The 17,714-nt window shown below is 47.9% G+C and overlaps 1 protein-coding gene across 1 annotated transcript in view; it reads right to left on the bottom strand.

Moving 5' to 3' along the window:
• Fnbp1 (formin binding protein 1) overlaps positions 1–17,714 on the bottom strand; it is a 111,243-nt gene that overhangs the window by 44,500 nt on the left and 49,029 nt on the right. Inside the window, exons 3-5 of the mRNA XM_036183393.1 lie at positions 16,205–16,261; positions 15,182–15,329; positions 601–663 (exon numbers count right to left, since the gene is read on the bottom strand). Coding sequence (XP_036039286.1) covers positions 601–663; positions 15,182–15,329; positions 16,205–16,261 — 268 coding nt within the window. The remainder of the gene's footprint in view (positions 1–600; positions 664–15,181; positions 15,330–16,204; positions 16,262–17,714) is intronic.

Below are 17,714 nucleotides of genomic sequence, written 5' to 3'. Positions count from 1 at the left end.
GTTTTAAAGATTTATTTTCATTCTGATTGCATGTGGCTGTGTGTGCATCTGAGTGGAGTGCAGACACCTACAGAGGCCAGAGGCATTGATCCCCAGGAGCTGGAATTATGGGTGGTTCTGAGCCACCCAACATGGGTGCTGGGTCCTCAGGGAGAGCATCAAGTGCTCTTGGCTGCTGAGCCATTATCTCTCCAGTGCAAACACCTTGCTTTAGAGACATGCCTCTCACTGGGTCTATAGCTTGCTGACGGCTGGGTCAGCCGGCTGGCCAGTGAGCCCGAGAGCCTCTGGTCTCTGTCTCCCCAGTGCCACTGCACCCAGCTTTTTAAGTGGTGCTGGGCATCCAAACTCAGGTCCCCATGCTCCCACAGCAGATGCTTTATCCACTGAGCCATCTTTCCTCAAGCATTTCTGGCTCAGCACTTTGCTTGCCATAATAGTTCTAGGAGCAAATTAAACGAAATACAAATGAGAAAATCTAGAAAGAAGACTCCTTCGTGGTTTTTGCTTGATTTTTACTTAGTGAGCCATTCCAGCCCTATTCAGCCTGATGTGAGATGGTCTGAGAGATACGGGTTTAGTGGCCAGCTTCCCACTTACCGACTCCAGCTGCTTCCAGCATGTCTCAATGTGCTGCTGGGCCTTCCGTCCGTCATGGAAGTTCTGTGAAGAAAACAGAGCAGGGTCAGCACCTACACTGCTCATACTAATGCACGAGGGAAACCCTTCCACCTGCTTAAGTAGCTTTAAAAACTATGTTTATGTTATATGGGTGGCTGTTTTCCCTGTATGGATGTGTATGCATCGTGTGTGTGCAATGCCCGGGGAGGCCAGAAGAGGGCGTCAGATCCCTCAGGGCTAGAGTTACAGATGCTTGTGAATCACCATGTGGGTACTGGGAACCAAATCCGGATTTGCAAGAGCAGCAACCGCTTCTCACTGCTGGACCATCTTTCTAGCCCCGCAGTAGCCTTTAGGGCGTACAGTGGACGTGTGTCTGCCTAGTACATGCGAGGCCTCGCAAAGCAAATGAACAAACACTGAACACTAGTCTGTGCAGTCCAGAGAAATGTAATCGTTCATGCCAGGTTTGGTGGCTCATGCCTGTAATCCAACAGCTTGTGCTTGATGCAGGAGGATTTCAATGAGTTCAGGCCAGACTATAGTGAGACCCTGATCTCAAAAAAATAGCTGAAGTTTAAATAATAGACAAGTTAAAGGGAAATGAAAACTAGGCTGGTTGCAAAGTTCCCTTTAAGGTTTCAGACGCAGCAATATTGAATGTGAAATTGTGTGTGGCTTGCAAAAAACGACAGGGAGCCATCATACCAGATGTGGTACACTTTCAATCCCAGCACTTGGAAGGCAGAGGCAGGAGGATGTCTGTGAGTTTGAGGACAGCCAAGACTGCATAGTGAGACCTTGTCTTAAAAGAAAAAGACAGCAATTGCTGGGGGCATCTTTTGAGTGGTAGTGAATTCACACGTTACATTTTCACCTCCAACAAATGAGAAATTGTATTTCTTAGCTGTCATCCTCAACCTCTCCTGACTTAGAAACTAGCCCTGTACCTTCGTGAATCTGCTTGCTCCGGATATGTCACATAATGGACTCACATAGGTGGAGGGCTTTCGTGATGGCAGGAGGACCTTTTTTTTTTTTTTTTTTAACCATTCACATGTAGGGTGCTTTCAAGGTCCATCCTGTTGTAGTAAGTATCTGTCTACCAATTCTCTTTTTCTGGCTGAATAATGTTCCACTAAAAAGATGTACCACATTTATATATCTACTCATTGGTTGGTAGTTCAGGAGAATATGAACATTGATGCTATGAACACTACTGTGAGCTTTGTGTGAACAGACATCACATCTTAGAATCTTTAAAAATGGTTGCTTTTTAAAAAAATTAATTTTTATTTTGTGTGCATTGGTGTTTTGCCTGCATGTATGTCTGTGTAAGGGTGTTAGGTCCTCTGGAACTGAAGTTACAGACAGGTGTGAGCTGCCATGTGGGTGCTGGGAATTGAACACGGGTCCTCTGGAAGAGCAGCCAGTGCTCCAGTCCCCTTTAAGAATGTTCTAAACCGGGCAATGGTGGTGCACACCTGTAATCCCAGCACTCGGGAGGCAGAGGCAGGCGGATGTCTGTGAGTTCAAGGCCAGCCTGGTCTACAAAGCTAGTTCCAGGAAAGGTGCAAAGCTACACAGAGAAACCCTGTCTCGAAAAACCAAAAAAAAAAAAAAAAAAAAAAAGTTATATTGTTGTGTTTAGGTGTGCATATGATGTGTGGTGGGGTTGTGGACGCTACAGCATGTGTGGAGGCCAGAGGACAATCTGCTAGAGTTTGTTCTCTTCCCAACATATGGATGCCTAGGGATTGAACTGCGTGGCCTGAGCCATCTCACTAGCCCTAGGATCTTTTTAAACAGAAGGCCTCAGGGCAGGCATGTGACTGCTATTAACCTCCAAGGACCACAGGGAGCCAGAGCAGGGCAAGCAGCAAGAAGGGGAGGAGATGGGCTCAGTGAGGGACACCGCGGCTCAGGGTCTGACTGAGCACCAGACTGTGGGTGACTGAAGGGAAGACCCCAGAATGGAGGCTGTGATCTGGGGAGTCAAGCTCTACAAACACTCTACCACAGTCCCACCCCCAGCCACCACGGGTGTCTTGACTGGCAGTACAGGATCAGACCTGAATTAGCAAGAAGTCTGGGTCTTCCAGGTGCCTCAGTGGGTAAAAGCGCTTGCCGTCAGAAACAAAACCCAGAGTTTGATCCCAGGGTCCTACATGGTGGAAGGAGAGAACCAATTTCTTAAAGCTGTCCTTTGACCTCCTTACATGTGCCATCCGAGTGTGCACACATGTCCTGGGTCCAGGGCCCCGACTTGAAGAGAACTTATCGGGTCCCACATGGCAGGAGGAGAATCCAAAACCACAGAGCTGCTCTGACCTCCACCTGCACATCATGACACACATGCCCCCTCCCCAATAAGTGAAGTTTTTTGTTTTGTTTTGTTTTTCAAGTCCAGGATGACCCTGTATTTGGCCTGAGTTTCAGAAGGAGGAAAGAAGGGGAGCCACCACTGTGGTGTTAAGGCTGGTATTCCTACAAGATTCCAACGTCCAGTCCATTGTGGCCTGGGTTTGAGTGCTGGGAAGAGCTGGCATGAAGCCTCATGGTAAGGTGGGTGGTTAAAGCTGGGAGACCACGAAGGATGAACGCTCTAGAAAAAGAAAATGCTACAGACTGACAAAGGAAAAGGCGTCTGTCACTCAGCATCCTCAAATCACCAGTTCCCTTTAACACACTTCCACCAGACACTAACTGGACCAGTGGACCTTGTCTGTGTGGCCAGAGGCTGCAGAGGCCTGTGCTGGGGAGGGGCTCTGCCCTCTGGCTCTGATTACATTTGCTGCCTGCAGCTGCCTGGTCAGCTTCTGGTTTGCCTGAGTCCCTTGACCAAGGACACAGTAAACTCTGAGCTCCTACAGGGTTCACCCTTGACTTGGAGGACAAGGGACATTAGCAGCTCCCACCTGGTTTCCCTTCGTGTGTACTCACAAGTGCGTCCCTCGGGAGGTCAGAGGTTAAAGTTAAGTGTCTTCCTCCATCATTCTCTACCTTAATTTTTGAGAACCTGGAGCTCACTGGTCCTGCTGGCCTGGCTGGTCAGTGAGCTCCTGGGACCCGCCCACTTCTGCTTCCCATGGCTGGGGTACAGGGGTGCACTGCCATACTAGGGCTAAGGGTGCTCGGAACCCACACTCAGGTCTTCATGTTTATAACGCAAATGGCTACCCCAGCCATCTTTGAGGCCTCTACATGCTCATGCTCCTTTAATAACCCTTCTCTCGTCTCCCAGTCTGAGGCCTGCTTCTAGACTGATGAGGTACACTGCCTGGCAGTGACTCACAGAAAGTACCAGGTCCCCAACATCATACCCCGAGCTGTACCTTGAGCCTCCCTAGTGAGACTTACAACTCAGCAGTCTCGGGATAGTGCCATAGAAGGCTGGGGAGGGGCCAAGGACAGCCTTTTGCCAAAACAATGATACTTTATTACAAGGGTATGTGTTTTTGTCTCTAGAGGTCAGGAGCCACCATTCTGGGTTCTTTGGCAGTTAAGTTCTGACCATCCTACAAAATTTTTTTAAAGATTAACATTTTTTTATTTTAATTTTATGTGTCCAAGTGTTTTGTATACATGTATTTTGTGTATCACTTGTATGCTTGGTACCCAAGGAGGTCAGAAGAAGGCTTTAGAACCCAATAGACAGGGGTTATAGACAGTGTGAGCTTTCATGTGAGTACCAGGAACCAAATCCAAGTCCTCTACAGATGCTCTTAACTGGGAGACCATCCCTCCAGCCCCATCCTTCAATTTTTTAGTCTCTACAAACTCTAAGGTCTTGTCCCTCAGGCCTTTACCTTTTAATCTCATAATGGGCACGGTGCAGGGTGACAGAGCCTGAGGTTGAGAGTAAGGGAGCTAGGGCAAGGCTGAGGGAGTGCCAGGCAGCTTGCTGATTGCAGGGGAGCACAGACAGGAAGCTATGCAGTCCTGTGAAAAAGGAAGGAGTGGAGGGTGTCCTCAGGGGAGACAGAGGCAGACAGGAAGGAAATAAGGATCCCTTCACACCATGCCCTGGCAGTGACACTCTTTGGGTTCCCTAAATTCCCCACCTGAGGTCTTCTCTCTACAGAGGACATCTGTCCCCGTTCCCAAGCAGGACAGCAGTGTTCTGCTGCACGCTGAAAATATCTCAGTGACTCGAGATTCAAAGATGGAGCCAACAGGTGGCATACAAATGTAATCCCTAACTCCATAGGTGGAAGCAGGAAGATGGGAGTTCAAGGCCATCCTGTGCAACTTAGTATAACCCTGTCTAAAGATAGTAAGTAAAAAGAGGGCTGGAGATTCAGCTCAGTGCAGTGGTTCTCAACCTGTGAGATGCAACCCTTTGTGGGAGGTCAAATGACCCTTTCACAGGGGTGGCAATATCAGATATCCTTCACATCATATATTTACATGATGATTCGTAATAGTAACAAAATTACAGCTATGAAGTAACAATGAAATAACTTTATAGTTGGGGGTCACCACAACATGAGGAACTGTATTAAAGGGCTGTAGCATTAGGAAGGTTGAGAGCCACTGGTCTCGTGGAAAAGTCCTTGCTTAACTGGGTTCAATGCCCAGTACCACCCCCTAACACATACAGACACAAATAAGAATAAGATGGATAAAGATATTAGTAAAGTAAAAATGAACAGCTGAGGCTGGAGGTATAGCTCAGCTGCACTACACTTGGCAGACCTGAGTTCAGTCCCCAGCACCCACGCCAGGTGGCTCACAACTGCCCATAACTCCAGCTGCAGAGGATCCAACACCCTCTTCTGGCCTCTGCAGCCACTGTACTCACATGCACAGACACACACAATTTAAAAACAATAAAAATAGCCAGGCATGATAGTGTACACCTTCAACCTAGGGCTAAGGAAGCAGAGGCAGGTGGATCTCTAAAGTTTCAGGCTAGCCTGGACTACACAGTGAGACCATGCCTCAATAAACAAACAAACAAATAAATATTTTTTTTAAAAATACCTCTTATTTGGGGCTGGAGAAATGGCTCAGCAGTTAAGAGCACTGGCTGCTCTTCCAGAGGACCTGAGTTCAATTCCCAGCAACCACATGGCAACTCACAACTGTTTATAACTCCAGTTCTGGAGGATCCAACACACACAGAGACATATGTGCAGACAAACCACCAATGCATATAAAATAAATAAATCATTAAAATTAAAAAAAATAATATTTTGTGTAATTCTAACTAAAAACCAGACAGGACATTCTCTGGCTGTCCTCCATACAAATGTGTGGGAATTGTGCATGTGCTGTGTACTTTTCAGAGCTGGTGGCTGGGGACATCTCAATCACACTTTCCCACGATTAACCAAACACCTGAACACTGCAGCACTCATAGTGATGTTCCTTGTAGTCTTTCTTCTGAAGGATGTGTCCCCAGACTCCCCAGGAGACTCTCGACCCCCTCACCACCCTGCGCATGCCTGACCCTAAGCAGGGGTCACCAGCTCCAGCTGGCTCCCTGCGGGGAAAACACTGCTTTGAACAGTTAGAAAAGCTAAGCAAACAAGCACATCTGCCAGATGCGTTTGTTGTTTACGGACAAACAATGGCAGGCGCTTCTTCTCCGGACAGTGAGGGAGTGTGTCAGAAAACCGTGCCTTCTCGTCTCTGAATAAAGAGGGATTGTTCCCAGGACAAAGATGGAAGGACTGCTTTGGGAGCTGGGATGAAGTCACCACCACTCTTCCCTCCTGGCAGAAAAGGGACAGGAAATGCCATCTCTGGGGACCCAGAGGAATGCTAGCCACTGTCCCTGTAATAAGACACTTTAGGTCTCTTTTTAAAAACACTATACTAGACTAAAAAGAAAAAAAATAAGGAAAAAGAGAGAAAGAAAAAGAAAAGTCGAGTGGTATCTGAAGTCACCTACAAGTATTGTTTTCTTTTTTTTGTGGGTTTTTTTGGAGGGTGGGGGTGGGGGGTTGTTTTGTTTTGAGACAGGGTCTCTCTGTAGCCCTGGCTGTACTGGGACTCATTCTGTAGTCCAGGTTGGCCTTGAACTCAGAGATCCACCTGCCTCTGCCTCCCTAGTGCTGGGATTAAAGGGTGCGACACTATATCCAGGTCTCAGTTCGGTTTTCAGTTGTCCTTGAGCTTCTCCAGAAGAAACATTCTTCAGAGAATGGTCTAGCTCAGTTGGTTAGGTACTTGCAGTACAAGCATGAGGCCCTGCATTCAGATCCCCAGCAACCCTTGCAAAACTGAACACCTGTGTGCCCCTGTAATCCTAGCACTGGGGAGGCAGGGATAAGATGAGCCCTGGGACTCACTGCCCAGCCAACCGAGCAGAACTGTCAAGTTTCAGATTCAATGAGGGACCCTGTCTCAAAAAATAAGATGATGAGCAATAAGGGAAGCCACTCAATATATGACTTCTGGTCTCCACATGTACATGAATGGGAGATTTAAAAAGAGAGAGAAAAAGAAAAATCAGAATATGGTTGGGCGGTTCAAACCTTTAATCCAGGAACTTGGAAGGCAGAGGCAGGTAGATCTCTGAGCTTGAGGCCAGCCTGGTCTACATAGACTTGGAAAGCTAGGGCTACATAGAGAGACCTTGTTTCAAAATAGCTGGACTAATCCAGGCAGTGGTGGTGCACGCCTGTAATCCCAGCACTCGGGAGGCAGAGGCAGGCGGATCTCTGAGTTCGAGGCCAGCCTGGTCTACAGAGGACAGCCAGAATGGTTACACAGAGAAACCTGGTCTTGAAGAACAAACAAACAAAAAACTGGACTGTGTGGTTTGAGCCTGCAATCCTGACACTTTGGGAGGTGGGGTGGGGGCTGAGGCAAGAGATTGCTAAATTTGAGGCCAGCCTTGGCTACCTTCATAGTGAGTACCAGGCCAATCAGGACATCCATACAAAGACAGTCTCAAAACAGTAACAAAACCCAGTGGAAAACATCTGGGGTCTAAAGAAAAGAAGCGTCAGCTTGAAGAGAAACGAGACGACAGTGTTGGTGGGGACTTTGCTGTCCTGCAGGCTGACATGTGTCCCCTCACTCTGCCAGGCGGACAATATAGCCAACTCTATATCTAACCACTAATGGTTAAAAAGCAAAACAGAGCACTGTTGTGGAAACAGCCACTTCAAACACAGAACAGGGAAAATTAAGACGACGTTCTGTGTTGGGAGCAGTCACCCGTCTGGAATCTCAAACACAGCTCAGATTCCACAGATGGAAGCAAAAGAACAGACTTTAAAAGGGCAAAGACAGAGGAGCCCCAGACAGCACGTGTAGGCTGGTCCCCTGGATTGGCAGTGTTTCAGACAGGGCCTCACTCTGTAGTCTTGCTGGCCTTGAACCCTCCACCCCCTGCCTCAGCCTCCCTAGTGCTGGAATGGCAAGTGTGTGCAGCCTTGGCTCCCTCTGGAATCTGGCTATAAATCTGTGGGGTTCAGGCTAATGTGGGCCAAGTGTGACAACACCTTGTGGAAGCTGATCACCCCGCCCATCTGGTGTTGTTTTCCACCTAACCCTCAAATAGAAATATAATACAGATATGGCCATGCATTCTGCTTTCCTAAAGACTATGTTCTGGAATCTATATACTAAAAGTCCTTCAATGTGGGCATTTCAGACCTCATAAAGACATCTACCTCATCACACTCGGAGGTGTGCCTAACCTCTCCCAACACTGATCCACAAGGCATGGTTTGGGGATCCAAACAGGGTACAGGGTCTGCCTGGCTGATGGATGAGGCTGGGTTTCCTTATTTCTCTAGCTGCCCCTTTGTCCTTGGCTTCCCCTTGTTCTCTGGATAGATGCCCCACCCAGAAAGCTCCACACCCAGCACCCATAAGTTGCGCTTAGCCTCCTCTGCCATGCCATGTGTACAGGCCTTAAAGCTCTATCCATGGAGGACCTAGGTTAACTCACATGATACAAGGACCAACTTGAAAGGACCCTCATAGACTCCAAGGACATTTCTCCCCATCTCTTCCAAGAGTACAAAGCTGTTGCTTCTAAATCAAAGCAAGGACCTCCATGATGGGTTTAGGGGAGTGTCGGGTGGAAAAAAGAAACCTCCAGTGCCCTGTGGCTGAAAGGTCTTCTCGTCCGATTCTGTCACCCACCAGAGGACAAGTGCAGGCCCAGGTGCATGTGGGCATGGTCTAGATGTGACCATGCAGTGTGATACACAAGTGTCCTGTGCCTGAAGCTCATTAGATCGAGGACAGAGTATGGGAACACAGAGTACGTAGGAGAAGGGTAGCCTGGGTACCACTGGAGCAGAGGCTAATGAAATGCATGACTGAATGGCAAAGGTTGGGGATGGCCCCTCCTCCGCAGTATCTTGGAATGATGAGCAACTTGCAGATACTCAGATGCTATACCTGAGATTGAGTGATGGAAAAGCAGAAGAAGGAGATGAGGTCTTGGCCTTGGACGGTCTCCACAGCCAGGGTAAGCATGAGTGCCAGAATCACCAGAAGGGTAGTTAGTGGCACTCTTGGGTCGGCATGATGGGAAAGAGTCAGGTGAATGCTGAGTACAGGACACACTAGATGAGGAACAAGTGGAGGCGGGGCAGGCCTGGCAGTGAGTAAAATGACTAAGTTCAATCCCCAGTACTGTCAGAGAGGGAGAGAGGAAGGCAAAGGAGAGAGAGGGAGGGGTAAGAGGGGAGAGAAGGAGGAGGGAGGCAGGGAGAGAGAGAGAAGGAAAGTCTTGGCCGTATTCCAAGCACGTAAAATCAAGAAAACAATGCAAACACCCTGTCCCAATAAACAATGAAGCTTTCACTTTGGTTGATGCCACAGATGTGGCTCCGTGGCCTTGGCTCCATCCCCAGCATCCTATACATGGGAGGGGCTGCTGTAAGTTTACCATCCTCTCTTGGGAGGTACAGGCAGAAGGATCAGGAGCATCTGTAGCTACATAGTGACTTCAAGGCCAGCTGGGACTGTCAGAGACCCTGTCTCAAACCAAACCAAACTAGAATCAGAACCAATAAAAAGTCTCAGGGAAAACGTCCAATGATCTAAAACTTCCGGTCCTCTGCAGGTGTCTGCCGAGGCTCAAGAAAACTTCAAGAGCCACCAAGGGCGTCAATAATTGTTTCCTCTACAACTTCCTAGCTAGTTACACTGGAGAAAGCAATGCCCAGTGCCTGGTGATCGATGAAGCGGATTTTCCAGCTGCAGAGAAAAGTGTGCCTGCCGCTCCACTCAGGCTGGCGAGACCATCTGGGCTCCTCAGTGGGAGCCCATCTCTACAAATTCCTCCCAAGAGATGAGTGGGTTTCGCTGTGCTGGATGGACCAAAGAGCAGAGCTCAGTCAGCCTCTAAAACTCCAGTGAGTGCCCCCTTCACTGTACAAAAGTCATCAATGGCGGTTTATGTCATCTGCTCAATGACCTAGACCTCAGATAAGCCAGACAAGGTCTCAGTGATGGGTTGTAACTCTGCTGGAGACTGTTAATCTAATACATGATCAGAGCTTGACTGAGGACCATAAACTAGGATGCCGAAAGCACTCCTGCTTTGAGCTAATCTCACTTCTGGGAATTCAGTGGGGTAGGAAGATAATCTCACTTCCCACAAAGGAAAGTGTTAGACCAGGCGCAGTGGGCAAGCCCACCATCCCGATATCCTTTTAGAGCCTGAGTTTTTCAAAGCCAACATCAACTACATCATGGATTCCAGGAGAGCCTGGAACATAGCAAAACCAAAAGAGCTCAAAAACAAAGAGCTAGAAAGAGCCGATTGTAGAACTGTTTAATCTAAACCAAACAAAAGCAGTAAGCTACAGATCAATGAAACAATAAAAAGTACTTAAACAATAAACAAACAGGGCTGGACATACACTTCAGAGTGGAAGCTATAAATTCATTTATGAATGACTAGAACATAAAAATCAGATTATTAAAACAATCCATTTTCCAGAGGACACATAGAAAACTCTTCTATTAAATAGAGAGTGAAGCATATAAACTACAGTTCAGGGAGATGGCTCAGCCAGCATGTAAAAGGTGCTTGCTGCACAAACCTGGCTACCTGAGTTCAACCCCTGTGACCTACATAAAAGTAGAAGGAGAAAACAGAGTCCTACAGACCAGCACAGTCTAGTTTCTAAGAAAGACCGAAGTGTGTATGGGGCTTTGTTCTGACCTCAGCAGGAACCAGGAAATGATATCATCTGACCAGTGCCACTAAGGGAAGTCAGGGACCTAGAGTATTAGGTTTGCAGGCAGAGGCTGCACCGTGCAATCAGCAGCCTCATGGGTAAGCTAGGAAAACCACTGGTGAAATAAATGCACGCATGCAGCCACGTTTGGCCCTGAGGTCCAGGATGCCCGGGTGTCACTCCCAACTGGACCCTGTGTGACCGGACAGACCCACATCACCTCCCTATGCTCCAGGCTCCTGAGCAGTGGGTAACATCCCAGACTTTCTACTGGGGAGGGCTAATATGAAGTCACAGTCAGTGTTAGCTGCCTATGGAAAAGGGAGGGCAGGGCTAACCAGTCTCTCAGACTGTCGGTGTATGACACACCCACAAGACACAGCCCTCTAAGCTTTTTGTGTTGTCTGTGATTTTTTTGTTTTGTTTTGAGACAGGATGCTGAAACTATGTAGACCAGGCTGGCCTCAAATTCACAGATACCCACCTGCCTCTGGTTCCCAAGTGCTGGGACTAAAGTCGTGCGCCACCATACCTCACTGTTTTTGAGCCAGGATCTCTTGCAGCCCAAGCTGGCCACAAACTCACTGGAGCTCCTTTCCTCCACCCACCAAGTAAGTTCCACCACACTGCCTTTTGTACTTTATTTTTAAAATTTATTTTGTACATCCTGCGTGTGGAGATCAGGGGACAACTTGGAGGAGTCCGTTCTCTCCTACAATGTTAATCTTGGGGAATCAAACTCAGGTCATCAGGCTTGAAGGCTGAGGTCTTGTCCACAGGGTCACCTTGTGCTCCCCCCCCCCACTTTTTGAGGCAGTGTCTTGCTAGGTATTCGGTTCCACCCTCCAACTTGTAATCCTCCTGCCTCAACCTCCTGAATGCTGGCATTAAGGGCCTGTGTAACCACTGAGCTATGCATTCCTTCTGAAGAAGGTAGCTATGCTATAGGAAAGAAGAGATCGCTTCACAATGCCACATATGAAAATACCACAAATATGTATTTGTTGACAGACATTCTTTCTAGTATTTCTTGAGATTTCACAGTGTTCTTAAATGTCAGTCTCATTTAGTTGCAGAACGCTTCAACAAATAGAGTGGTATTGCAGATCCTCCTGACAGAGCATATGACTCCCAGGCCTGGACTGATGACTGGTGACATTCCTTAAAAACAAAAGGCTGGTTTAGTGGTCAAGTGCACGGGCTGCTCCTGCAGAGGAGCCAGGTTCAGTTCCCAGCACCCACATGGCAGTTCAGTCCATGACTTCTGTTCCAGGGGATCCAGTACCCTATTCTGACCACTTTGGGTACCAGGTAGGCAAAACACATAAAATAAATAAATAAGTCTTTTTTGTTTTGGAGTTTTTTTTTGAGGCATGGTTTCTCTGTGTAGCCCTGGCTATCCTGAAACTTGCTCTATAGACCAGGCAGGACTAGAACTCAAGAAATCACCTGCCTCTGCCTCCCTAGTGCTGGAATTAAAGGGGTGTGTCAGCACTGTCAGCTTAAAATAAATAAATCTTAAACAAAACCCAAAACTTTTTAAGGAACATGATTTAAGAGATGATATAACAGATTATAAATAGATAATTAACAATGAGCAAATAAGATAGTACATTGATAAGATAGCAAAGGCATATGAAGGTCCTTATCTATAAACTTTTAGAACTAAGTTGACATTAACACAATGTGTGTGTGTGTGTGTGTGTGTGTGTGTGTGTGTGTGTACGCGCGCATACATGCATGCATGCACTGGGGGATGGAGAAGCAAGTGTGCAGCACTGAGCCTCACTGCTGGCCCCTCATTGGTGAACTGCAGGAAAGAGGTCTCCACTGCACTGCACTCCCAGCCCTGGGCCACACCTGCTACTTCCCAACTATTGCCATTCCTCTCTCCCCTGCACTTCCTGTGTGCCTGCCTTCTGCAACGAGGGACCTTACGAGATGGGCAAGGGCGTCCTTGTCCTGGAGGAGGAGACATCTCCGTGAGGTAGAAGACAGTGAGCGGTTACACCCCATGCTGTTGGGGAGCTGGAGTTAGTGGGGCGTGCGTGATCAGCACGCACAAGGACCTGTCACTAGTCCTCCAACTTCCCCCCAAATCGAGATACTGTTAAGTGCCATGCAAGACTGACTTCAGGAACAAGATGGCTCAGAGGTTAAGAGAGTTGGCTGCTCTCGCAGAGGACCTGAGTTTTGTTCCCAGCACCCATGTTGGTAGCTCGGCTCACAACAGCCTGTCATCTCCAGTTCTAGGGGATCAGATGCCTTCTTCTGGCCTCAGGAGGCATCTACACACTCGTGGTATACAAATAAACCAACCGACTCCAACTCTGTCTCTCTCTTTAAAGCCACGGCCAAGCTGCCAGACATGGTGGCACAGTATACTTCTAATTCCAACACTCAAAGGCAGAAGCCGGCAGATGTCTGTGAGGCCAGTCAGTCTACAGAGTGAGTTCCAGGACAGCCAGGACTACATAAAAAGACCCTGTCTCAAAAAAAAACAAAAACAAAAAACCACAAACAAAACAAAAACATTGCAAAGCAAGGGAAGGGGGAGGGAGAGAGGCCAAAGGAATTTGGTAATTTTAAGTGAGGCAGATGGGAAAGTCTGCTCTGAGAAGGAGACATTCCTAAGGAATAGGCCCTGAGGTGTCTGGCAAAGGCTCTCTAAGGGAGAAGAACCTGTACAAAGGCCCCGAGGCCAGAGCACACTGCAGCCAGCCACACACAGGTGGAGGAGAGGAATGGGGGAGGGGCAGGGCTCTGCCGTGTACACCCATCTCCTGACTCACTCCGAAACAATGGGCACTTGCTAAGAAGGTAAAAGCAGTTTCAGTTTGGGCAGTTGGCTCTGTGGGTAGAGGAGGGTCAGTGGAGAGAACACAGCAGAGCCCTAGACAGGAAGAAGAGGGAAACCTTTGGAAAGGTCAAGGCAAGTTCAAAAGCGGGGCAGCAGGCCAAGGCTGCCTCCAGATTCCCTGTGATTATTTTCTCTTTATACTAGGTGGCAGGGTTTTTTCCTAAGTGGTTCTGTCTCACTGCTTCCTAGCTGTTTCACAAAATAAAATGCCAAATCAGGCGGTGGTGGCGCACGCCTTTAATCCCAGCACTTGGGAAGCAGAGCCAAGCAGATCTCTGTGAGTTCGAGGCCAGCCTGGTCTATAGAGTGAGTTCCAGGACAGCAAGGATCCTGTCTTGAAAAACAATAAATAGGGACTGGAGAGATGGCTCAGTGGTTAAGAGCAGTAGCTGTTCTTCTAGAGGACCTGAGTTCAATTCCCAGCAAGCACACAACCATCCAAATGGGATCTGATGCTCTCTTCTGGTATGCAGTTGTACATGCGGGCAGCACTCACGTAAAAAATAAAATAAAATTTAAAAAAAAAGAAAGAAAGAAAAAGAAAAATGATAAATAAATAAAATGTCTTGGTTCAGTAGAGAATGTTGGAAAGCTTAGGGTTCCAACCAACACACAGCTGGTTCCTCGACCTCAGAGTTGTGGACATGTGGGCCAGCCAATTGGGTGTGGTGGGAGGCCCTTTGAGCCTCCACTGACAGGGTACCAACTACAGGCTCGGGTGAGACAGCTCAGCAGGAAAAGAAATCAACTCCTCCAGGTTGTCTTCTGACCTCTAAACACACATCATGACATGTATTAGTATTCCCATCACACACACCACACACACACACACACACACACACACACACACACACACACACACACGTTGGCCTCCACCTTCGTGTACACTATCACACCTGATTCTAATTTTGTATGTTTTATATTTATTTTATACGTATGAGAATCTTGCCTGCATGTAGGTATGTGTACCATATTTGTGCTTTGTACCCAAGGAGGTCAGAAGAAGGTCTTGGACCCCTTAGAATTGGAGTTACAGATGGCTGTGAGCCAACATGTGGGTGCTGAGAACTGAACCAGGTCCTCTGCAAGAGCAGCCATGCTCTTCACCAGTGAACCCTCTCTCCAGCCCGTTTGTTTTTTAAACAGGGTCTCACTTTGTCACCCTGGCTGGTCTAGAACTCACTGTGTAGACCAGGCTGGCCTTGAATTCAGAGATCCTCCTGCCTCCTCTACTGCTTACGTGCTGAGATTAAGGCATGCGTGTGTGTGTGTGTGTGTGTGTGTGTGTGTGTGTGTGTGTGTGTGTCCTCGTTCCCTGGACCCCTGTTTTTGTTTGCTAAGACAGGGTCTCACTATGCAGCCTTGCATGTCTGGAATTCATGGTGTAGCCCAGGTGGTCATTGAATTCCCAGAGAATTTCCTGCCCCAGCTTCCCCAGTGCTAGCAGGTATGAGTCACCATACCCACCTCCATGTGGCTATCTGATGGGGAAACACCCTGTCCATCTTCCGGGGGAAGACACCCCAATACACATTACCGATTTCCTCTCCTGCTTCAGCTCCTGTACGTAGCGCATCAGGTCTACCGTGATCTGTGACGTCATGTTCTCGGAGATGACCTCATGCTGGCCGGCATAGTCGTTCATCTCATTCAGGGTGGAAAGAAACGCTTTACATGCCGTGTACCTGGGGACAGAGCACACCAGCTCCTTCTCAGACAAGCCCACCTCCTCCTCATATGCTTCACTTGAGGAAATAGTAATTAAAATCAGTCTGCTCTGCTCCTGCCTCCCAGAGGATCTTGCTGGTTCATTGCACAGAGGCTCAGAATTAATTATAACCCAAACATGGCCACAGGTGCTCTGTGAAATGCAGTCTCTGGTTCTGTTCATTCTGAGTCCAGAGACGGTCCCAAACCCACCCACTATGTTCACTAAATACACCAGGCACCTGGACCTACATCAAAGACGAGGCTTCCACCATGCACAAAGACCCATCGCTGCTGACTGAGACAGGCATAGTTCTTGGATGGATGAATAATTAGGCCTTCTGACTCTACAGAACAGAGCCCGGACTCTACGACACGGTTCTCAACCTGTGGATCACGACCCCCTTTGAGGGTCGCATGACCCTTTCCCAGGGGTTGCATATCAGATATCTACATTCTGATTCACAAGAGTAGCAAAATCACAGTGATGAAGTAGCAACAAAGACAATTTTGTGGATGGGGTCACCACAGCACGAGGACCTGCACTAAAGGGCCACAGCATTAGGAAGGTTGAGAACCACTGCTCCAAGGCTTAGACCCCGCACTGCCTGCGCATGCTTGCAGGGCCTCCTAAAACTTTCCCTAATTAGTTTAATGGAAACAGTCCAGAGTGGTCCCGTGGCTCAGGGCCAGGGAGGTTAAGGAAGGGTTCTGGTTGTCGCCTCCCTGTTGAAAACAGACCCAGACAGGAGGACGATGGGACGTGTGTGACAGCATAGAGTTTCCTCCTCCCTTCACAACCACCGCCGACCGCCCACGCCTCTCACCACACATCCACCAGCATCGGACATACTTGTATTCTTCTTCTTCCTTCGAGTTCTTCTTGGGTTGGTATTTCTTTGAAAGATTCCTAAGACAAAAATGCAGACGTGTCACCTTCTTTGGAAGAACGCAGAGAAATCAGGAATGAAAGACGACGCGTGCGCTTCACTGGTTTTTAAGGATTTTATAAGGTTGCACAACTAAAACCCATTTGTGCCGGGTGGTGGTGGTGCACACCTTTAATCCCAGCACTTGGGAGGCAGAGGCAGGCGGATCTCTGTTCTGTGAGTTCGAGGCCAGCCTGGTCTACAGAGCAAGCTCCAAGACAGGCACCAAAACTACACAGAGAAACCCTGTCTCAACCCCCACCCCCCATCCACACACACAAAACAAAAACATTTGTAGGGCCAGCAGGATGGTTCAGGCCGCCAAGCCTGGTGACCTGAGTTTGATTCCCTAGGACCCAAATGGAGGAAGAAGAGAACCAACTTGTGCAAGTTGCCCTCTGACCTCTGCATGCTATGGCATACAACCCCTCACACACATATCATATACAGTAATAAATAAAACATGTTTACAAATTATCACACCAACAGATGACAGGAGACTCAACCTGTCATTTGTACATACACCCACACACAGAGACCACGCTTCCATAGACATGTGGATATGTGGCAGATTTCTCTAATAAACACAGGTTGTTTGTGCTTTTTTTCCTTTTTTTTTTTTTTTTTTTTTTCTTTCTCCAGAGCTGAGGACCGAACCCAGGGCCTTGTGCTTGCTAGGCAAGCACTCTACCACTGAGCTAAATCCCCAACCCCTAAACACAGGTTTAAAAAGCAATGTTTTCTTTGTGTGTGAGGGTGTGTACTGGGGTCAGGTTAGGAAGCACTTCACGCCGAAAGACCCTTCGTCAGTCTCTCAGAGGAAATATAGTTCAACTCCAGAGCCAGGTTGGAGGGAACAATTGGAATGGGTGGGGTGAGCACAGGAACGGATTCTTCTGTGCACAGGAAGGGGGCACTGAAGAGCCCTGTGGCTACATTCCAGGTATTTTTAGTGTGCAGTTTTAAATAGTAACCATTCCTTTTGCTAATCATAACTTACAAATTGAAAACACCACTTCTAAGTTCACACCTCACATAAAAATTCTCAAAACTGTGATTTCAAACCAAATCACTTGTTTAAGTCCACATTTCCTTTTTAGCTTCTAGACCTGCACAGCCATAAACATAATTTCAATGTTACATGGAGCTGAGGGAAGCCGAGCCTGACTAACTGTGGTAAATGTTGCTCTGAAGGGTTGGCAAGAGGGCTCAGTGGGTCAAGGTATTTAGTTGGCCTCCAGGCCTGATGATGTGAGTTTGGTACCCAGCACCCACACTGTGGAAGGAAAGAACTGATCCCCACAGGCTAACCTCTGACCTTTGCATGTACACCATAGCTGCACCAACCTCCTGCCACCACTACCATCAAACAAACAAAATTTTAAAGACTTGTTCTGTGGTCCAGGCTGGCCTTGAATCTGTGGTGACCCTCCT

The sequence above is a fragment of the Onychomys torridus genome, chromosome 4, assembly GCF_903995425.1.
Source record: "Onychomys torridus chromosome 4, mOncTor1.1, whole genome shotgun sequence".
In the NCBI taxonomy this organism is placed as follows: Eukaryota; Metazoa; Chordata; class Mammalia; order Rodentia; family Cricetidae; genus Onychomys; species Onychomys torridus.
The sequence above is the reverse complement of the archived record's forward strand: the minus strand, read 5'-3'. Positions and strand labels throughout refer to the sequence as shown.